This window comes from Haliotis rufescens, unplaced genomic scaffold, assembly GCF_023055435.1.
Source record: "Haliotis rufescens isolate VD_foot unplaced genomic scaffold, xgHalRufe1.0.p SCAF_3, whole genome shotgun sequence".
NCBI classification, from domain to species: domain Eukaryota; kingdom Metazoa; phylum Mollusca; class Gastropoda; order Lepetellida; family Haliotidae; genus Haliotis; species Haliotis rufescens.
The window spans coordinates 17,112,248-17,136,126 of NW_025964001.1; the positions used below are offsets into that span (position 1 = coordinate 17,112,248).

The window sequence follows — 23,879 nt, forward strand, 5'->3', positions numbered from 1 at the left end:
GTTAAGAAATTAAAATGTCATTATTGGTTATGTTTTTGTCATGTTGCTTTTTGTTTTAAAACAAACATATAATTTAAGAGAATTATGGAAATGCAGTGATGGTTTACGTGAGATATATACCGGTAGTCCAAACAAATGTTATGCTGTATTTGTGTACCAGCTGTTTTGAGATGATCCTGCTATCCTGACTTTCTGTTTTCAACAACAGATTATTGATTATTATATTTTTGCTGTCAGCTGGCTTGGCAATCTAGATTTAGGCGTGGTTCATTTATACTTTCTTTGCAGAAAATATATATTATGAAATAAAGAAATAAAATAAAATTGGCCTTTATGTTGCAAAATGGTTTTAATGATAGTCATTTTGATTGAAATTTTTGTTTTCATGGTCAAGCATTAGCGCACGGCTTGCAGGCATCGCTAGTGGAACCTCAAACAGCTAGAAATATATGTGAGATCTTCTAACCACCCCCCCCCCCCCTCCCCCCCTCATCATTATGGCTTCTTTCATCATTATCCCTTGCAGCATGATGCATCAAACATTCCTGAGTGTTTTTGCAAAAAAGTGCACCTTACTGTAATGGGGTCGAGTCTAATTTAATAAATTCACTAACCCAAATTTCATCATGTTCATGTTCATGATGTCAATCACTGGATTGTCCCATCCACCAGACTCAATTATTTACAGACCGCTGTCATGTAGCTGGAATATTGCTGAGTGCAGCGTTAAACAAAAAAACAACCAACAAACCAACCAATCATGATGTTCATTTCCTTTTGCGAATTGTCAATGAAGACATAAACAGTGATTGTGTTGTTTTATCGTGAACAAATAATGGTATTTTTTTGTTTCCAACCAAAGATGAAGCTGTGTCATTGCCAACTAAAAACCAGGTTGTGTAAGTGTCATTGACAATCAATGGTTTGTCATTGGCATCCATTATCGGGCTTGTTATCACACATTGGAGGTGACATTAAGTAGTGGCAGGGTTCTGCCCACCGTTATGTTATAGATGCAGATATTTGCCCTTAAGTCCCTTACTTGTGCCAGGATCCGCTGATTGTTTCAGAACCATAACCGTTCTGAAAGTTTCACCAAATGAGTTTCATGAGGGTCCGAAATGGTCAGGTTTTAATTTCATTTACATAGTCTATTTTAAACAAGGTAGAGATCACAGTTCTTATGTTATTTTTCAGTTTTCGATTTGCACCAGAAAGTGGATGGGATGCAGGAATCAGGGCGTGGCACGAAATTGTAAGTTTATCGATTGTTAAATTTGGACAATGATATGAACAACGATTATGACTGAAATTATGTGTGACTGATCGCAGGGACGGCAATTGTAATTTGTAGGGTTTCTGGAATTTGGCACTGATGACCCTGTAGAACACTAGACTTGATGTGTCACATGTCCTTCAATGTCCTTGATATGACCATAATGTGGTCCCTAGATTTAAATACTTTTCAGTGATTTATCCAGGATTCAGATTAACTTGTGAAAAAATATTATTAATAATAATTGTTTGCTTCTTATTGCCTGAAATTGCATTCAATACAATAATGCCCCTTCTCTTCTTTGGTCCGTTACAAAATCATATTTAGTTTTAAGTACAGTCAAAAACTGTTGTGTTGAGGTTGAAGGGACCTACGTAATTACGCGAGTTACGCGAGGTTCGACACAACTGAAAATGATGAATAGATTTGGAATACACAAGGACCATGCTTTTGCTTCTGGAAAACCATAAGTTAGACACAACAGTGTTTGACTGTTTACTGACATAAATTGGAATGTTTTTATACCGATTGAGATTTTGGGCCGAACATTGGTCTCTGAGCAGATAAACCCTGCTGTTGCTGCATTATGCTAGTGCTTACTTTGAGGACCCTAACAAGTCCTTAATATTTCAGACATTTGCGCTGAATGTGGTAGCACTTTGAGCAATCTTTAGGGTGCGGATTTGGCGCATATAAAAATATGCTCTTTACATATCAGATAATGTGTTTGTATCAGTATCATACAATATTTTTTTCCAACAGGATCGGAACTACAAAGAAAGGAATAGGCCCGGCTTATTCCTCTAAGGTAAGTACAGTCTGAAATGTGAAGCACAAATATCTCAAATATTTGGTAAATTGAAAAATTACTTTCTATGCATAGAGACCTGAAATATATATTGGTTTATTAATAATAAGAATGTGTCCACTTCAGTTAAGTGTATTGATGCATGGAATTTATGAAAATATGACTATATGCACATCGTCAATACTTTACAAGTTTGTATGTACTATGCCCCTCCTGCATCCATGGACGTTTCACAGTGAAATTGCTATTTATAACCACTAACAAATCACATGACGACCTTGTAAGAACAAGAGGTAAACCAAAGAGTGATCAGACCAAGAGTGCTGAGATATAATCTCACAAACAGCAGTGTTCTCACTTGACACCGTCTGCTCTACACTTTGCTTCAGTGTCAGACAAGGGAGGTAGTGTTAGCACAAAATTCATGCTCATTTGACTTCTGAGACTATTACTCTGCCTGATAGACAAATGTAGGGTATATTTAACCATGAAGAGCAAAGATGCATTACAATACTTATAAGTTATGGTTCATTAGTAGATTTAAAGAGCTCATTTCAACCGTGCTTTTGTCATGCTTTGTGATGGTTTGATCTGATTTTCTGAAATTTCAAATAATCAGCAGTATAGGTGGCCCAGTTGCCAAAGGCACTGCAGTTTATTTGCAGAGTTGCAGACTTGCCAGAAACGTATGATCGTGGGTTGGAGTCACTGTTCACTCTCATGTTTTTAGTTTTTTTTGGCACCATGCCTGTGGAAAATGTCCTGTATCACTTTGGCTTCCTCCCACATCAAGATGACACGCTGTGATGTAATGGATGTGTTGTTTAAAGTGGTTTTAAGTCAAACTTACTCACACTTACGTTTGAAACACATGTATAAACATTGTCTGTGTTTTGTTCACAGGCCACAAGGAATGGACTCCGCGTGTGCGACTTGATGGGCGAATTTGAAACCTTCTCAGAAAAGTAAGTTGCCGCCATTGTGCAGACTGTATTTTCACACTGCACAAGTTGGGACGTTCACTTGCGATTCCCTTGACATTTAAAATTTTGCCATGGAAACGATATTATATATTTGATTCCAGATTCCGTAATCTGGTGGAGCATCATAAGCGCCTCTGTCCCGACCTTGATGTGGACGCTGATGCCGAATTAAGCAAGTATAAAGTAAGTTGTGCCTGGCCACAGTTGTCTCCCCTTTGTTGACGTGCCAAGTCAACCTTTGAACTTCCGACCATTGTATCATGTCTATTATCACCTGTTGTATGTTGTGTGTTTTGACATAAACTGGAACTTGAAGAAACAGTGAGACCGACTGTGTCGACTACCATGGATCAAGATTTCCATATTAGGTCCAGTCTTGTGTGTCGTCCTGTACACTTGATCCTTGAAAAAGACTTTATCATCGCAGACTTGTGTTCCTCAGTCCAATCAACATTGGTCGTGGGTTTGGCTATAACCCCAAAATGTCATCTCTTTGCCTGTTCCCAAGAATTTGACATTGTTGTAGATGCCCAAAACCTGTTCCCGACTTTCACATTGTGGTAGATGCCCAAGACCTGTTCCCGAGAGTTTCACATTGTGGTAGATGCCGAAGATCTGTTCCCGTGAGTTTCACATTGTGGTAGATGCCGAAGATCTGTTCCCGTGAGTTTCACATTGTGGTAGATGCCAAAGATCTGTTCCCGAGAGTTTGACATTGTGGAAGATGCCCAAGATCTGTTCCCGTGAGTTTCACGTTGTGTTAGATGCCCAAGATCTGTTCTCGAGAGTTTGACATTGTTGTAGATGTCCAAGATCTGTTCTCGAGAGTTTGACATTGTTGTAGATGTCCAAGATCTGTTCTCGAGAGTTTGACATTGTTGTAGATGTCCAAGATCTGTTCCCGTGAGTTTCAAGTTGTGGTAGATGCCCAAGACCTGTTCACAAGAGTTTCATGTTGTGGTAGATGCCCAAGTCCTATTCCCGTGAGTTTCACATTGTGTTAAATGCCCAAGACCTGTTCCCGTGAGTTTCACATTGTGGTAGATGCCCATGACCTGTTCCCGTGAGTTTCACATTGTGGTAGATGCCAAAGGCGTGTTCCCGTGAGTTTCACGTTGTGTTAGTTGCCCAAGATCTGTTCTCGAGAGTTTCACATTGTTGTAGATACCCAAGACCTCTTCCCGAGAGTTTCACATTGTGGTAGATGCCCAAGACCTGTTCCTGAGAGTTTGACATTATGGTAGATGCCCAAAACCTGTTCCCGAGAGTTTGACATTGTGGTAAATGCCCAAGACCTGTTCCCGAGAGTTTCACATTGTTGTAGATACCCAAGACCTGTTCCCGAGAGTTTCACATTGTGGTAGATGCCGAAGATCTGTTCCCGTGAGTTTCACATTGTGGTAGATGCCAAAGATCTGTTCCCGTGAGTTTCACATTGTGGTAGATGCCCAAGACCTGTTCCCGAGAGTTTCACATTGTGGTAGATGCCCAAGACCTGTTCCCGAGAGTTTGACATTATGGTAGATGCCCAAAACCTGTTCCTGAGAGTTTGACATTGTGGTAAATGTCCAAAACCTGTTCCCGAGAGTTTCACATTGTTGTAGATACCCAAGACCTGTTCCCGAGAGTTTCACATTGTGGTAGTTGCCCAAGATCTGTTCCCGTGAGTTTCACATTGTGGTAGATGCCAAAGATCTGTTCCCGTGAGTTTCACATTGTGGTAGATGCCCAAGACCTGTTCCCGAGAGTTTCACATTGTGGTAGATGCCCAAGACCTGTTCCCGAGAGTTTGACATTATGGTAGATGCCCAAAACCTGTTCCTGAGAGTTTGACATTATGGTAGATGCCCAAAACCTGTTCCTGAGAGTTTGACATTGTGGTAAATGCCCAAGACCTGTTCCTGAGAGTTTCACATTGTGTTAGATGCCCTAGTCCTGTTCCTGAGAGTTTCACGTTGTGTTAGATGCCCTAGTCCTGTTCCTGAGAGTTTCACATTGTATTAGAGGCCCATGACCTGTTCCCGTGAGTTTCACATTGTGTTAGATGCCCAAGACGTGTTCCCGGGAGTTTCACATTGTGTTAAATGCCCAAGTCCTGTTCCTGAGAGTTTCACATTGTGTTAGATGCCCAAGACGTGTTCCCATGAGTTTCACATTGTGGTAGATGCCCAAGATCTGTTCCCGAGAGTTTCACATTGTGGTAGATGCCCAAGATCTGTTCCCGTGAGTTTCACATTGTGGTAGATGCCCAAGACCTGTTCCCGAGAGTTTGACATTATGGTAGATGCCCAAAACCTGTTCCTGAGAGTTTGACATTGTGGTAAATGCCCAAGACCTGTTCCCGAGAGTTTCACATTGTTGTAGATACCCAAGACCTGTTCCCGAAAGTTTCACATTGTGGTAGATGCCCAAGATCTGTTCCCGTGAGTTTCACATTGTGGTAGATGCCAAAGATCTGTTCCCGTGAGTTTCACATTGTGGTAGATGCCCAAGACCTGTTCCCGAGAGTTTCACATTGTGGTAGATGCCCAAGACCTGTTCCCGAGAGTTTCACATTGTGGTAGATGCCCAAGATCTGTTCCCGAGAGTTTGGCATTGTGGTATATGCCCAAGACCTGTTCCCGAGAGTTTGACATTATGGTAGATGCCCAAAACCTGTTCCTGAGAGTTTGACATTGTGTTAGATGCCCTAGTCCTATTCCTGAGAGTTTGACATTGTGGTAAATGCCCAAGACCTGTTCCCGAGAGTTTCACATTGTGGTAGATGCCCAAGATCTGTTCCCGAGAGTTTGGCATTGTGGTATATGCCAAAGACCTGTTCCCGAGAGTTTGACATTATGGTAGATGCCCAAAACCTGTTCCTGAGAGTTTCACGTTGTGTTAGATGCCCTAGTCCTATTCCTGAGAGTTTGACATTGTGGTAAATGCCCAAGACCTGTTCCTGAGAGTTTCACATTGTGGTAGATGCCCTAGTCCTGTTCCTGAGAGTTTCACGTTGTGTTAGATGCCCTAGTCCTGTTCCTGAGAGTTTCACATTGTATTAGAGGCCCATGACCTGTTCCCGTGAGTTTCACATTGTGTTAGATGCCCAAGACGTGTTCCCGGGAGTTTCACATTGTGTTAAATGCCCAAGTCCTGTTCCTGAGAGTTTCACATTGTGTTAGATGCCCAAGACGTGTTCCCGTGAGTTTCACATTGTGTTAGATGCCAAAGACCTTTTCCTGTGAGTTTCACATTGTGTTAGATGCCCAAGTCCTATTCCTGAGAGTTTCACATTGTGTTAGATGCCCAAGACGTGTTCCCGTGAGTTTCACATTGTGTTAGATGCCAAAGACCTGTTCCTGTGAGTTTCACATTGTGTTAGATGCCCAAGTCCTATTCCCATGAGTTTCACATTGTCTTAGATGCCCAAGACGTGTTCCTGTGAGTTTCACATTGTCTTAGATGCCCAAGATCTTTTCCTGTGAATTTCATTTGTGGTAGATGCCCAAGATCTGTTCTCGAGAGTTTCACATTGTTGTAGATGCCAAAGACGTGTTCCCGAGAGTTGCACATTGTGGTAAATGCCCAAGACCTGTTCCCGTGAGTTTCACATTGTGTTAAATGCCCAAGACCTGTTCCTGTGAGTTTCATATTGTGTTAGATGCCCAAGCGCGTTCCCGAGAGTTTCATATTGTGTTAGATACCCAAGACCTGCATCATATTGTAGTTTCCTCCAAATTAAGTGCTGTACCAAAACATAAATATTTATCGAAGTGACGTTCAGCCCAGCTCAGTTGCTCTTTGTTTCCCAAAAGATTCCTTTGCCACACTTCCCTGTCATGGAATTTGCTGTTTTTGTACCATTAAACAAATGACACTTGATGTCTATTTCTGGTGTCCTCCAGCAAAAAGCTGTGTAAAACCACTAAATATTTATGTCTACATGTACCAAGTGCATCTAAAAGAACACAATTTGTGTCTTACTAACCCTTACTTGTCCACATAACAACGATGTTTGAACCAACTCAGTTCCTCTTAAGTTTTATTGACCATATGGTACATAAGTAGTTGCTATATATGTGTAATTCATCACACAGTGATCAGAGATCTGAGATTGTACTTATTTAGATCAGCTTATGCATCTGTGTTTGAACTTTGTTAAATTTATGAGACGAGGGTGCAAACTGGTTTTGTCTGGTCTAACTAGCTTTTCATGTCAACATGTATCTGGGGCAAATTAAGTCAAGTTCCTTAAATTGAACCCTGATATACGTACTGTTATGTTCACAGAAGGTAGGATTAATGTACTGAGATAACAATATAGCGAGGAACCCCATGGGATCAGTGGGAGAGAATCTAGTTAGGTACAGTGAACGTAGAGTGATGGGTGTTATAACAAAGAGCTGACTAGGTCAACAATATGACAGCAAAATAATCATGGCGTCCAATGCGAGCAGTGATTGGTTACAGCACACAACATTAATCTGACCTTGTGGGAACATATCAAGAGCTCCAGATAAGCTGCGTATCTGCGTAAAATACGCATCAGACATGCAGAAATACGCAGTAAAATAAAATCCAAGCATATCAAATATGCAACGAACATTACAGATACGCTACAAAAATAAAACTTGTGCATATCATCAAAATATTGTGAAGTAACCCTGCATATTCGATTAGCATATCAGCAACTTATTTTGAAATTATAACCGGGCATTCCGTCAAACTTGCCAAACTCCATGATGACAGTTACATCATGATCATTTGCCATCACACTTTCTTGTAGAAGTATCATGGTATTTTTGAGTGCTATAAAGCTCTCGAACCCACACGACACCAGTTTGCAGGGACTTGATGAATAGTGTTTTTAAATGCTTTACTTAAATACCCACATGTGTAAAAACTAGTGGGTAACAGAAATTTGAATACCCAGATAGAATTACTGATACCCAATGGTTTTAAAATGCATGGGTAAAATACCCACAGCACCAAAAGCTTATCTGGAGCGCTGATATCTGTATATATATATTAACTCAATACGCTTCTTAGTATTCAAGTGATTAGGGGTACCTTCTGAATGCCTCTCAAAGACTTTACTCTTCATTTGTTGAAGGAGAAGACGGAATGGGATTGGGTGGTTTCAGTGTGTGACCTTGCTTATTGTGTAATGTCATATACCGACAGTAGACCGTTATTCATGCTATCAACCACTGGTTAAAACAACTTGTCAGTTTTCAGGTTTTGCTTGATATGAATAAGAGCCTTCAGTTATTCAATATAAAGGTATCACTTGTGTTGTTTAGAAAACATGGTTACAACCTCTATCCATATCGTTTCAAAAATTATCTTTGTATCTTGGGTGAACATGGTATTTATGGATGAAAAAGGATGAAAAGTTGTTTTCAAGGTTCAGTCACTGTCACATCTACTTGTTCCATCTACCAGCTTGTGTATAGTAACTTTGGGAAACTCATCTCTCTTTGTCAATCAACAAAAATATCAACAGTGCCTCCAAATATTACACTGAAGTTGTGATTTTTTCAACATGTTCCCTTTAAAATAATCTGAAGTTTTTTCTTGGATGAGTGCATTTGGTATGTCGGCGAAATGCTGCGGAATCATGCCAATGATTGTTGGGTTTAGTTAGAAACTGCATGTATTTTCCCTACCATTTTACAACTCATATCTTCAAGGATTGATTTTGTGCTCAGCCTTTTTTTCTGCAAGTACTAGGTCACTGCACATTCCTCAAGTGTGTCCATTTTTCAAAGCAACAGTGTCACAGTGAAACAATTTGCTGAAGTGACTCAAGTTTTTTGTGGATATACCTCTGACATCTTGTGATGGCCACAACAAAGATGTAACCATTACACAATTTCTTCTATGTGAGGCTTAAAATTTATCAATCAACCCTCACATGTGCAGAAGCATCTTGGATTCCTATTACATACATACAGTGACTCGGACTGTATTCAACACTGTGCATACCACTGCATCGTGAACATAAAATTCCCAGACATTTTTCAATGATTTTCTTCCTTTAGGCCACACTTATTGAATTTATTTTTCACAGATTTATTCCAGCTTTTCCACACAAGGTTGGTCAAAATAAAAATAAAAATGAAAAAAAATATCTAGATCTATGTCAATCATTGATTATTTATTTATAGTCATTCTGCCATGGAGTAAAAACTACAGCTGGCTTCTTGAATCACTGCGTGTGATTTAGACATTGAATTTATATATAATATTTTTTATTGTATAAGAGGTCTATATTATGAGCAGGAGACATAATACAAATAAATATTTTAATGTTTAATTATTTTTTTTCTTGGACCGTGAAATGAAAAAAGTAATAAATGCGTGGCTTTGCAGTGTTCTTTTGTTCAGATTTTATAATTTGTTCGTCTGCATATTTTTTATAGGAACATCACTGTCAGGATTAATTTGGTTTCACTGTGTGTATATATATACCTATATATATATAGGTCACAATTGCAAATGCACTTGGTGTGAATGTATTACGACTAAACTGGTCAATGCAGTGATCAGCAGGGATTTTAGCAACATCTGAACCTCTTCCATTAGAGCCGATGTTTGAGTTTATTAATGTAACTTGCTGTTTGCAGGCAAACCTGACATTGTGGTGTAGATTTCAAATGGTGCTATTTTGTTTCAGGAGCTACGAGAAAAGATTCGACCAATGGTCACCGATACAATCTACTACTTGAACAAATGTCTGAAGGAGGGGAAGAATGTGTTGATAGAAGGAGCCCAGTCTACTATTCTGGATATAGACTTTGGTATGTTCATTTCTTGTCTTTCATTACATTGACCTTGGTGACAGAACAGTCAGGCTTTGTTGATCTTGGGTTTGAATTCCATTTTCCCTGATCACTATCCTTAAAAAGGTTTGCACATGCCTTGAAAATGCCTGGAATTGAGGTTTGCCCTTTAAAGGCCTTAAATCTGATTATTAATTTGTAAATCTAGAAATGACATGCGTGGAAAGTCATGAAAATGTTTAGGCAGGCATTGAATCATTTGTCATGTGAACATATTTTGAAAATATGAAACCCTGGAGAAAAGAATGTTACTTTTGGCAACACAATAAGTAAACAGTCAAGGCCTTAGAGTTACCTCCCTTCTTCAATCAGCAGGGGATGATAACTCTGTTTTCTTGTTATCTATCATTTGTCAGCACCATACCCCTGCTCTTGGGTTTCACCACCCTGGTAAACCTGCATCACTTCGGGCGCTCCTCCCTCAAGCTGACAAGACATGGTACATCGGAGATGTTGTTCGAAGCAGTAGTAAAACCCAACTCACACACTACTAAAAAACATACATTTCTTATGTGTTAATGTATGATGTTAAATATATGACTTCATGGTTAGAATAGGTCCCCAGCAACCTACACTAGTTGTAAAGTTGGTTGGTTTGTTGTTTTACGCCGCACTCAGCAATATTCTAGCTATATGACGGCGGTTTAGTAAAAAAATGAGCCTGGACCAGACAATCAAGTGATCCACATCATGAGCATCAATCCACAAAATTGAGATTGATGACATGCTTCAACCAAGTCAGCGAATCTGACCACCCGATCCCGTCATTCGCCTCTTACGACAAGCATAATCGCCTTTTACGGCAGGCATGGGTTGCTTAAGACCTATTCTCCCTCCGATCTTGGCGGGTCACAAGTCGTAAAGAAGCAACCCAATCACACAATTCTCTGGTCCAGACTTAGTTATATACGGGCCGCCGTCACATAGTTAAAATATTGGTGGTGTGGGGCGATATACATTCAAAAGTTCATGATGAGCTTCTTGTATCAATTAATCCTGTGGAGTAACTGATGACTGACTGCATGTCATTGTGACCTGATAGTGCATTGCTAGTCACTGGTTTGGCTGGTCCAGACTCAATTATTTACAGGCTGTCGTGATAAAGCTGGAGAACTGCTGTGGCAACGCCATGGACTCCCTCCCCCTCCCAAAGCAGAATGTCCTAAGGGATCAAATGTTGGAGAAGCCATTTCTGACTAAGTCACAACATGTGGCCTAACTGGTTATGTGTCACTCACCCAGCACTGTGGATCATTGATCATGCTATCAACCACTTGTTTGTCTTGTCCAGACATGATTACGTGATATATTGCTGACCCTGGCAATAAACTACACTCACTCACTAACTCTACATCTGTTGCTGTCTTGTAGGGTTGTACACATGCGGATGGTGCCCCGACATAATTACATCAAATACATGGAATATTGGTGACCCTGGCAATAAACTTCATTCACTCACTAACTCTACATCTGTTGCTGTCTTGTAGGGTTTTACCCTCACGTGATGGTGCCCGACATAATTACATGATATTACTGACCTTAGCATTAAACAACATTCACTAACTCTACATCTGTTGCTGTCTTGTAGGGTTGTACCCATACGTGACCTCGTCCAACTGCAGCGTGGGTGGCGTGTGTACAGGCCTCGGGATCCCACCCCGCAATGTGGGGAAGGTGTTCGGCGTGGTCAAGGCGTACCTCACCCGGGTAGGCACAGGGGGCTTCCCCACAGAGCTCAAGGAGGTAGGTTCTTGTCACTGAAGGTATGCCTTGAATAAATCCACTGAAGTGAGGGCTCAGCTCATGTACCCCACAAAGCTATGATCCCACGATATTGTAGATATTTTGTACCGCCCATCGTTTCTGAGCATCAAGCATCCACATTGAAAAGAGTGTATGTATGTGGCTGTATGGATTCTCAGGGGGTAGAATAGAATACTAACGGGATCGGGTGGTCAGGCTCTCTGACTTGGTTGATGCTTATCATTGTATCCCAATTACGTGGATGGATGCTCATGATGTTAATCACTGGATTGATTGGTCCAGACTCAATTTTTTTACAGACCGCTGTCTCATAGTTGGAATATTGCTGAGTGCGGTGTTAAACAACAAACAAATGTATTGATGGAGGAACGTAATGTGTATTGAAGTATTGACGATGAAGTGTGTTGTTTGTTTATGCCACTAATGTGAGTCTGCTGGTCCTTTTGGACTGATTTACGTGGTCGCACTGAGTGACTGTTGGGACCAGGATGATGACAGTCACCTGGAGCATTGCGTTCTCCAGGAATGGATTGTTGGTCATGCTATTGACCATTGGAAGGGGGGCTGGGTGGTTAGGCTTTGTGTACAGGGCAAGACAAGGATACCAGTATCCCATGTGACATTTGTTAGGTTCAGATCGTTGCAATGTGTTCGTTGTTTGTCATCGTAACCCGACAGTTGGAGTGTGATTATTGAATTTCTTACGTATCTGTTCAGGAAAAAGGGAAATTGTTGTTGGACCGAGGCCACGAGTACGGTGTGACAACTGGCCGACCGAGGCGGTGTGGATGGCTGGACGCTGTCATGCTGAGATACTCCAACATCATCAACGGCTTCACAGCGTGAGTGTCAACAATTACATACTTCCTCAGAGGCGGTCGGGGAGCCTAGTGGTTAAAGCGTTCGCTCGTCACGCCGAAGACCCGGGTTCGATTCCCGACATGGGTACAATGTGTGAAGCCCATTTCTGGTGTCCCCCGCCGTGATATTGCTGGAATATTGCTAAATATCACTCACATACTTCCCCAGAGTCCAGGCTGAAAAAGGTCCCCTTTCCTTCATGCTTGTGGGATGGTAAGGTCAGCAGGATGGGATGAATTCCAGGTTCACCCAACGTTTGATACTTCATGATAACATTGGTATATGTCCTATATAACACAAATTTGGAAAGTTTTGAGAACGGACAGTTTTTTCTCACTTTGAGTTTGTTAACATGGTTGACTTATATTAGTATTAATGAAATACATTCCAGATTAATGGAAAACACATTTATTTGCCATTTAAATGAAAAAAAATAGTTATTTCATTTTCCTCTTTACTGTGCTCATCATGCATACCAACAATACAGTTTAGAAAATGTTTCCTTTTATTTAAACCGACCACCTCCGTGGAGAACGGAAGGTCGGGTGTTTGGCTGTGTCTGAGTGGGGTATTTATGTTAAACTGCGGCATGGTATCTCAGTAGGCTAGTCACTATAAACTTGGCATAAGTCCGGAAAAGTACAAGTGCTACACACACACGTGCATGCACGTCACTATATAAGTGCAATATTCTTGAGCGGAATGAGTTACACCCCATTTCACCCTTCCTTATATTTTTACCCCAGATCCCAATGGTTTTGATTACCCTGACACACCCACCCACCCACACACACACACACACACACACACACACACACACACACACACACACACACACACACACACACACACACACACACACACACACACACACACACACACATTTCCCCCACATTTGACAAATGGTGATATATGTTCAAGAAAACACATTTTTGTTCATGTTGTTCTTACATGGTAATATTTCATTGCAGAGTTGCAGTTACGAAATTAGACATTCTGGATGTGTTCGATGAGATCAAGATTGGAATTGCGTATTACATTGACGGAAAGAAACTGGATACCTTTCCGGGTAAGACTATTCATAACTAGATTTTCAGTGTAATTTCAGTATGGTCTTTATGTTGAGAATACAGTCCAAGATTATTTACGTGGATGGTACAGTTATCATGGAAATTGTCAACATTGACTCACTCTTCCAAGAGCTAGAATGCATTATAAATAAAGAAATTCATAATGGGGAGATCAAGATTAAAACTAGTGCCCAGCACTCTATGGCTTGTAAGATGGATCAGGTGGTCAGACTCCTAGTATTAATGTATCCCTTGAGGGGAGTAGAGTAGCCTAGTGGTTAAAGTGTTTTCTCTTCATGCAGAGGCCCCAGCCTAACCGTGAAGTTGCGGGAACATTGCTAAAAGCCATACTCAAACCATACTCACTCACTCACATAGCCCTTGGAGATTCCCCTATAACATCAGCCATTTGTCAGAGCCGACAAAAGCGACTTCAGGGGTCAGACTCGGTGACCCGGTTGATTGCGTAGTACGCTGACAGTGTGGGACATTGCTCATACTATCAACCACTAGTTTTTCTGGCTTTACCAGAGCTACAGATAAGCCGCGTATTTGCTTAAAATACCCCCCAAAACTATTCAAAACCCAATTACTTTCAATTAACTTGCGTACAGAAATGCATGTATTAAATGGAAAACTCAATTGTTTGAAAACAGCACACGTAAATACCCATTGAATCTTTTTCAGCACGTGTACAACAGCTAATTTCCAAAACACAATTACGAGCTAATTTACTTTCCAAGTCAAGCCTATATTTAGAACCATTATATTACATCTAAAACATTATTTCATTTTTTTTTTTTAAATCTGAAAATGTTACACATTTTGGGAAGAACCCAATAGAATGATGAATAGAGGAGTGAAAAAATATTAGTTACCCAAGTAATATCACAAATAAAATAGAAACCTTTGAGTAAAAACTCAACTGCTCAAAAAGTTATCTGGAGCTCTGCTACTTAATATGCTGCAAATGTTATACTACAATTGTTCAGTACTGGTGCACACTAATGTATGTAAATGGTATGCCTTGTGTCCCCAGCATCTGATGAAGATCTACTGAAAGTTGAGGTGGAGTATGTCACTCTACCAGGGTGGAAGTCCAACACGGAAAACATCCGCACACTTGCAGACCTCCCTAAGAACGCCCTCAATTATGTCCGAAAGATAGAAGAGCTGGTTGAAATCCCAGGTAATTACTGGTGTGATGATCCTCCATTGGGGACAGAGTAGCTGTACTATCCATAGCAGGGTGTTGACAGTTGCAGGAACATTGATACAAGATGGCTCAGGTTGCAGAATGTGTGTATGTGTCCATTATTATTTTAATGGAAATCATTCACTTATTGCAGAGACTGTCCGTAAAACAACAATCACTCACTTACAAGACTGTCTATAAAACAGCATTCACTTTCTTGCAGACTGTCTATAAAACAACATTCACTCATTTGCAAGACTGTCTATGAAACAACATTCACTTTCTTGCAGACTGTCTTTAAAACAACATTCACTCACTTGCAAGACTGTCTATGAAACAACATTCACTTTCTTGCAGACTGTCTTTAAAACAACATTCACTCCCTTGCAAGACTGTCTATAAAATAACATTGACTCACTTGTAAAACTGTCTGGTAAAACACATCTTCCCAAGGCAAGGGAGTTAACTGACTATAAAAGTCGAGTTTCCACCCTTGCCGGAACTAGGTTGGAATTATGGAGTTATGTTTTGGCTGGACTAACGAGTCTTTGCATAGTCCAATCAAAATTGCGTAACAAAATCAGCATCCTGTTCAAAAACTGGCGCGCAGATTTCGGTCGATTGTAGGATTTGCAAAGCGTGTGTACTGCTTTCCAAATCTTTTCATGTTTTAATCAAGGTGCTACGTGATTTGATGCACTTCGCGAAGTAAGTCCTGTTATATTACAGAAATAGATCTTGATTGTTGATCAGCTTGTCTTCACTGGGCGCCACCATTTTGTTTGAACAAATGTGACATCAGAGGTGGAATCTGATTGGTCAATAGGAGGGAATTAGAAGGGAGATAACTCGAAACAGCCACTGGTGGCGCTACGATCGAACCCAGAAATTCTGGCCGAGGCAAGGGTGGAAACTGGACTTTTACAGTCAGTTAACTCCCCTGCCCCGGGAACATGGGTAAAACAGCATTCACACAGTTGTAGCCCAGGTGGTTTACAGTATATATCCCTGGAGAAGTCTATGCCATGATTTCAGTGAGTGATGATGAACTAACCAAAGGTGGCATCAGCTGACTCACAGACAAAACTGACAATGCCGTTCTCTCCTATTTGATCTTCTTCCTGTTCCATTTAATCGGCACATGAAAATCCTGGGTAAAATAGGTCTTCAGCAACCCATGCTTGATGTAAAAGGCGACTATGATTGTCAGGAGAGGCGTCTTGCGGGACTGGGTGGTCAGGCTCGCTGACTTGGTGTCATCCTATCCCAATTTTGTAGATCAATGCTCATGATGTCAATCACTGGCTTGTCGGGTCAAAACTCGATTATTTACAGACAGCCGTCATATAGCTTGAATATTGCTGAGTGCTGCATTAAACAGCAAACAAACAAACAACCATTTAATCAATGTTCAAAATCCTGAAATGTGAAGCATTTGAATCAAGGGACCAACTCAGCAGCTAACATTATGACGAGGACCCTTTGACTTTCATTCAAACATTTCTTATTTCACAGATTTAAAGTATTCGCATGAGCTAAAACAATGATAATAATAATACAAAAATTGTTATGTTGCCTAATAAATGCTCTCGATATAACCCTTTTCTGGTATCCTCCACCGTGATATTGCTGGAATATTGCGTAAAATCATACATACTCACTATCGATATGAAGTGTGAGCAAGAGATTTGAAATATGTATCCCTTTCAAACAAACCTCTTTTTCATTTTCCAAAATTTTAGGCAGGCTCATCTGTTTCAGAAGTAATATCAATTTTGGTAAATGCAGGAGAAGGGTTACCATGGGTACATATCTATATTAATCTTCCTCCCTTTGTTCCAGTTTGGTGGATTGGCGTAGGCAAAGATCGAGAGTCCATCATTGAGCTTCAAGGTCAATGACATCTACAAAGTGTACATATCTGAATCGTCTGTTACTGCTGACCGAGCCACGTGTGGATGGATGCCATGCTCGACCTTCACCATCTTATCTTCGTATGCGATGGATGATTTGCTTTGTCATGTATAAACGTGACCGATTTTATGTGTATTTGAGAGATATTTTATAGTAGAGGTCATTATTTTTGAGTGGGACAATATTGAAAGGTTTAAATATATATGTATGTTGCATTTAATGATTTTTAAATTCCTTCACAGAGTTCTCAAAGAGCTTTGGATTTTTTTTCTGAATATTCATCTTGCTGTGGGTGGTTCCTCATGGGTTTGATCCTTTACTTAGTGAGACAAGAGGCCTTTTCTGTTACAATAACCATGTAAATGTAATATCTAAAACCATTTCTTGTACTTACACGACTCCTCACCACTACGTTCCCTTTTTCCATAGTACAGTTCTGCTGGAGTAGCACAGTATGATTGAGGAATTATCAGAGAATGATTGAGGAATTATCACTGAATGATTGAGGAATTACCACAGAATGATTGAGGAATCAAGCAGCACTTTTGCAGAATTACTGTTCTATACTGGTTTGGTTCTGCGCCAAGAAAAGTGGTAACTACTTCTGAGCAGTAGTGTATTGCTCCTACCAACAGAGAGTGTACCATATACCAGATGACTGTCTTTAGGGAAGAATCATGCCTGTCTTGAGGAAAAGTCACTATATGGCTGAAATAATGCCAATGCAATGTTAAATTTTAACTCACTCACTCACTTTAGGAAAGAATTAGGTTATTTGGCATAAAAAGGATGACTGTTTTCAAATTCAATTAGCATGAATGATTGCTCTTGCTAACAACCGCTGGTTGATGGTCATGATTCAGTGATTCAATGATTCAGTGATTCAGTGACCCCTCCCGGGCCCTGTACCTCGTATCGGGAAGCAGCTGGTCACAATGTTATGTTCACCAAATGTGAGATAAACATAAATCGGTGATCTTTCACTATTCCCAAGTTCTGACTTACAAATGGCCATTATTGTTGCTGAAATGTTAACTATCACACAAAAACCTATTCATTCACACTACTACCTGTAATGTTCAGTATTGATCGCCACAACAATCGTTATCCTTTCACTATGCAGGGCTCGATTTAGCTATTTTAAACATGCATCAGTGCAACCTATTACTGAAAAATGCAATCTATTATTAATGTACTTGCAGCAAGTGCATGACACAAATTAATATGTGTCTGACTAGCCCTTAATTATTTACAATTATTTAACATTAATCTTTGGACCCAATACCTCCAATCTCATTAAAATCAGACCTTAGTTCTCGCTACCGCTAACAAAGATCTGAAGACATCCCATTAGGGGTCAGGTCAGAACAACCTTTCATCCAACCAATCAGTGCGTCGCTTACCAAATTATGAAAGTGACAGTCGGAATGTGATTTCTAATCATGCAATCTCGAAAACTTTAACATGGGGTATTCCGAACGATAGTTACAGGCTTAAGGACTGAATCCTTACAATCTAGACCATCTATTAGCCATTCCAGAATGTTTTTTTTGTTCAGGTTTCAAATTTGTAATCGAGAATTTGTCAAAATATGTCTCGAAGCATAGTCGCCAATTTGAAATTTGTGCCATAAAGCTGCCTTCTGATTGGTCATTCCATTGGTCGGTCAAAGTTCGCGCAAGGTCGGTCTGACGTGACCCGTAATGGGATGCCCTCAGATCTTTGTTTCGCGGTAGCGAGAACTAAGATCTGATTTTAATGAGATTGACAATACCTCTAAGCTATAGTTACCATACTATATCACCAATCCCAGTGTTATGTGTAATTTGTCATGCTTTCTTGAGCTTGATGTCTTCAAACTGTGGGTACTTTAAGATTATGTGCACATGCCCATAATACTAACAGCATTATGTCATTATTTCACTGTCAGTGGCACCAGACTGGCCTATGTTCCAACTTATAAACAATCGTGCAACCTGTCTAGTGCAGCTAGGTTTTCATGTCAATATGAACCTGGTGCACGTAAATCCAGTTCCTTAAATCAAGCCCTCCATGGACTCAGTCATCGACATAACTTTGGGCATTCCTCCCATATCAAGCTGACATGCCTTAAATGTGACAGAAATACTGTTCAAGCAGTGTTAAATCAAAACTCCTGGTGGAAAATGCCATTGAGAGTCAGCAAATAGTCTTTTCCCATGGGATTCAGTACAGTACATTTAGAAAACTTGCAAATACAGTTTCAGTGATTGGAGCAATTTGATCTTTTTCTTGAAGGTGGGATGAGCATGCTTGAGAAGTAGTGCTTACAATGTAGTGTTCACGACATGCAAACAGTAGTTTTTTAATGAGATGACATCTTAGCTGTACATACCTTGACTTTTAATTGCTCTGTGGCAGTGGAATCAGGACTGATAATTAGCCAGACTATTAGCTGTGTACTCGGGGCCCCATATTGGTGAATTATATCAGTCATTTTGTAATGGAGCTTTCTTTCTTTTTGGTAACAGATTAAAATCATAGCCATGGTAACATATATTTTCCTCTTCATTGAATTAACTGTGGTCTTTTAGGATAGATCTGAAAACTTCAACCAGGTTTCTGTACCTGTCACGGATGAGTGTTCAAAAATGCTTTTAAGTCAAATCTTGCCACCATTGACTTCTTCTAAGATAATGAAATTTGAAACTTGTGACTTGTGATTATATTGTTGTTTTTGTTACAATTTTACTGCCAAGTTCATTAAGTAAAAAATTACATATGACAATGGGATCACTGGATTCTTTCATATTACTATAGTTAATCTTAGTCAAATTAGTAACATGAAATACATCCAGTCTGTGTTTTTACACTTTTGATTCTCCTTATTAAAACATCTATGAAAAATTAGATAAAAATTATTGCCAGGATAGAGTATATGGTCTGGTTTTTTTACAGTTGAAAAACCTGACGATATCATCTTTTAAACAAGTTTACGAACTATTTTTACCAACAGGATTGACATCTCAGTTATTTGAGAATGTTTGATTTGTTCAAAATGTAGAACACCAGACACTATTCAATGAACACCATTCTAATAATATTGTGCAGTGATTTGCCATTATTTGTATAAGAAGATAGCAGAAATACATTTCTATGACATGACCTCTTTCAATATATCTTGTCTAATTTACTTCATATTGGAGCCAATTTTGATAGTTGTAAGACACTAATAAATTTGAATTTATTTTCACACAAATATTGACTTGTGTCTTTTTATTTGGCTTGCATCCCTTGTCAATTTGTCTTAGATCTTCAAGGGACATTATGTACTTTGGTGTCAAGGTATTTTATATGTTGGTGTCAGTGCATCATGCGCTTTGGAGTCAAGGTATTTTATATGTTGATGTCAGTGCATCACACACTTTGGTGTCAAGGTATTTTATATGTTGATGTCAGTGCATCATGCACTTTGGTGTCAAGGTATTTTATATGTTGATGTCAATGCATTATGCACTTTGGTGTCAAGGTATTTTATATGTTGGTGTCAGTGCATCATGCGCTTTGGTGTCAAGGTATTTTATATGTTGATGTCAGTGCATCATGCACTTTGGTGTCAAGGTATTTTACATGTTGGTGTCAGTGCATCATGCGCTTTGGTGTCAAAGTATTTGATATGTTGGTGTCAATGCATTATTCACTTTGGTGTCAAAGTATTTGATATGTTGGTGTCAATACATCATGCACTTTGGTGTCAAGGTATTTGATATGTTGGTGTCAATGCATCATGCACTTTGATGTCAAAGTATTTTATATGTTGGTGTCAATGCATTATTCACTTTGGTGTCAAAGTATTTGATATGTTGATGTCAATGCATTATGCACTTTGGTGTCAAAGTATTTGATATGTTGGTGTCAATGCATTATGCACTTTGGTGTCAAAGTATTTGATATGTTGGTGTCAATACATTATGCACTTTGATGTCAAGGTATTTGATATGTTGGTGTCAATACATCATGCACTTTGATGTCAAGGTATTTGATATGTTGGTGTCAATGCATCATGCACTTTGATGACAAAGTATTTTATATGTTGGTGTCAATGCATCATGCACTTTGGTGTCAAGGTATTTGATATGTTGGTGTCAGTGCATCATGCACTTTGGTGTCAAGGTATTTTACATGTTGGTGTCAGTGCATCATGCGCTTTGGTGTCAAAGTATTTGATATGTTGGTGTCAATGCATTATTCACTTTGGTGTCAAAGTATTTGATATGTTGGTGTCAATACATCATGCACTTTGGTGTCAAGGTATTTGATATGTTGGTGTCAATGCATCATGCGCTTTGGTGTCAAGGTATTTTATATGTTGATGTCAGTGCATCATGCACTTTGGTGTCAAGGTATTTTACATGTTGGTGTCAGTGCATCATGCGCTTTGGTGTCAAAGTATTTGATATGTTGGTGTCAATGCATTATTCACTTTGGTGTCAAAGTATTTGATATGTTGGTGTCAATACATCATGCACTTTGGTGTCAAGGTATTTGATATGTTGGTGTCAATGCATCATGCACTTTGATGTCAAAGTATTTTATATGTTGGTGTCAATGCATTATTCACTTTGGTGTCAAAGTATTTGATATGTTGATGTCAATGCATTATGCACTTTGGTGTCAAAGTATTTGATATGTTGGTGTCAATGCATTATGCACTTTGGTGTCAAAGTATTTGATATGTTGGTGTCAATACATTATGCACTTTGATGTCAAGGTATTTGATATGTTGGTGTCAATACATCATGCACTTTGATGTCAAGGTATTTGATATGTTGGTGTCAATGCATCATGCACTTTGATGACAAAGTATTTTATATGTTGGTGTCAATGCATCATGCACTTTGGTGTCAAGGTATTTTATATGTTGGTGTCAATGCATTATGCACTTTGGTGTCAAGGTATTTGATATGTTGATGTCAATACATCATGCACTTTGGTGTCAAGGTATTTGATATGTTGGTGTCAGTGCATCATGCACTTTGATGTCAAGGTATTTTATATGTTGGTGTCAATGCATCATGCACTTTGGTGTCAAGGTATTTGATATGTTGGTGTCAATGCATCATGCACTTTGATGTCAAAGTATTTTATATGTTGGTGTCAATGCATCATGCACTTTGGTGTCAAGGTATTTGATATGTTGGTGTCAATGCATCATGCACGTTGGTGTCAAGGTATTTTATATGTTGGTGTCAGTGCATCATGCGCTTTGGTGTCAAGGTATTTTATATGTTGATGTCAATACATCATGCACTTTGGTGTCAAGGCATTTTATATGTTGGTGTCAAGGCAATAGGACCTTTGGCGTCAAGGCATTATAAACATTGGCGTCAAGCATTATGTCCTTGGTGTCAAGACATTACATTCTGAGGTGTCATGGCTTTATAAACTTTGGTGTCAAGGCATTATAAACTTTGCCATCAAGGCATTATATTCTTTGGCGTCAAGCATTATGTCCTTTGGTGTCAAGGCATTACATTCTTTGGTGTCATGGCATTATAATCTTTGGCTTCAAGGCATTATGTATGTTTATGTCAAGGCATTATTAACTTTGGTGTCAAGGCATTATATATGCTGGTGTCAAGGCATTATGTACTTTGGTTTCAAAGCATAATGAACTTTGGCTTCAAGGCATTATATATGCTGGCGTCAAGGCATTATGAACTTTGGCATCCATGCATTGCATACTCTGGTGTCAAGGCAAGAAGACCTTTGGCTTCAGGGCATTAGAAACTTTGTCGTTAAGGCATAATATAAACTTTGGTGTCGAGGCATTGTATACTTTTATGTGCAGGTGGCCTAGTCATCTAAGGCACTGGAATTTGGAGTGCAAAGTTGCATGCATTAGTCATGCCAGAAACATAGGACTGTAGGCTCAAATTCCAAATTCACGATGCTTTGTGAGCATCGAACATGTGCTTGTGGGTTTCACCAGGTTTTAAATGTCAAAGACCAGCATCAATTCAGGCTTTCCTCTCAGATTATGTAGATATGCCATGCTATGGCTGAAATACTGTTACAAGCAGGGTATGGGGACAGAGCTAGGATAAGATACTCAAGGGACAACTAATGAATTCAGGTGGCTTGTTAATTTGAACTTGCACAATATATTAACCAAGGGCTTGGGTAAACCTAGTGGTTACAGTCGTCGCTTGTCACACTTAATTCCCAGTTCAATTCCCAACTATGTGAAGCCATACTCACTCACTCAAACCTTGGGTGTATTGTTACACTCTGAATTGCGGCTCTAGAATGCATGATAAACGATATATTTATGCACCTGGAAATAAATTAGGCACCACTTTATATGTCCCTGTACAGTCGAAACCCAGTATCTCGAACCTTGCGGTCCTGATGTAACTTGGATATATCCGGAAATGTGAGATAATGAGTCATGAACTTCCAGACAGATCAAGTAACAGTATTATAGATATACAGCAATATTTGCTTACACAAGAAATAAAGAACACAACGTGTATGTGATGACAAATTGAAATGTATTTTGCTAGTGATGATTAATAACAATTGTGACAAATTATGTTCACATTCGTGACCAACTCGAGGTATTCTGGGACAAGCCGAATATCTTCTTGCAGGTTACGGAAAGGGGCGAGTGGTGACGAATGATTATGTTCAGTGTACATGTACCTTTTTTAAGCATTGCAGCAATCAGTATTTAGTCTGTCCACTGGATGAAACAACAAAATGCCACTCTTGACTCAAACTTGTTAATTCACAGATTGGATATTGTGAGTACCGCATAAGTTACCATCATGCATTAATCTGACCTTGATTAGCACGTTTTTATGTAACCAGAAAGTGCCATGTTTTTACTCATGTCTCTTTGCAATGTTTTATTTGTCAATAAAGATAACCATTATAGTTGGATTAAAAGAAAAGTACATAATTGGTTGAACTGTTGGTTAAAATTGCACTGTACTTTTACAGCGAGGCTAGATGTGTGGAGAAAGGTACTGGATACACTTCATCTTCCCGAGGCAAGAGTTAACTGACTATAAAAGTCCAGTGTCCCCCCTTGCCAAACTAGGCTGGTATTATGGAGTTACATTTAGGCTGGACTAACGAGTCTATGCATAATCCAGTCAATATCGCGCAACGAAATCGAAATCCGGTTCGTAAACTGT

General features: G+C 39.5%; 1 protein-coding gene across 1 annotated transcript in view; it reads left to right on the forward strand.

Moving 5' to 3' along the window:
- LOC124111979 (adenylosuccinate synthetase-like) overlaps window positions 1-18,107 on the forward strand; it is a 30,394-nt gene extending 12,287 nt beyond the window's left edge. The window contains exons 4-13 of the mRNA XM_046471912.2: window positions 1,198-1,255; window positions 2,039-2,084; window positions 2,988-3,049; window positions 3,169-3,250; window positions 9,729-9,852; window positions 11,483-11,637; window positions 12,376-12,500; window positions 13,491-13,588; window positions 14,629-14,778; window positions 16,627-18,107. Coding sequence (XP_046327868.1) covers window positions 1,198-1,255; window positions 2,039-2,084; window positions 2,988-3,049; window positions 3,169-3,250; window positions 9,729-9,852; window positions 11,483-11,637; window positions 12,376-12,500; window positions 13,491-13,588; window positions 14,629-14,778; window positions 16,627-16,685 — 959 coding nt within the window. The 3' untranslated portion in view covers window positions 16,686-18,107. The remainder of the gene's footprint in view (window positions 1-1,197; window positions 1,256-2,038; window positions 2,085-2,987; window positions 3,050-3,168; window positions 3,251-9,728; window positions 9,853-11,482; window positions 11,638-12,375; window positions 12,501-13,490; window positions 13,589-14,628; window positions 14,779-16,626) is intronic.
- The last annotated feature ends 5,772 nt before the right edge of the window (window positions 18,108-23,879 follow it).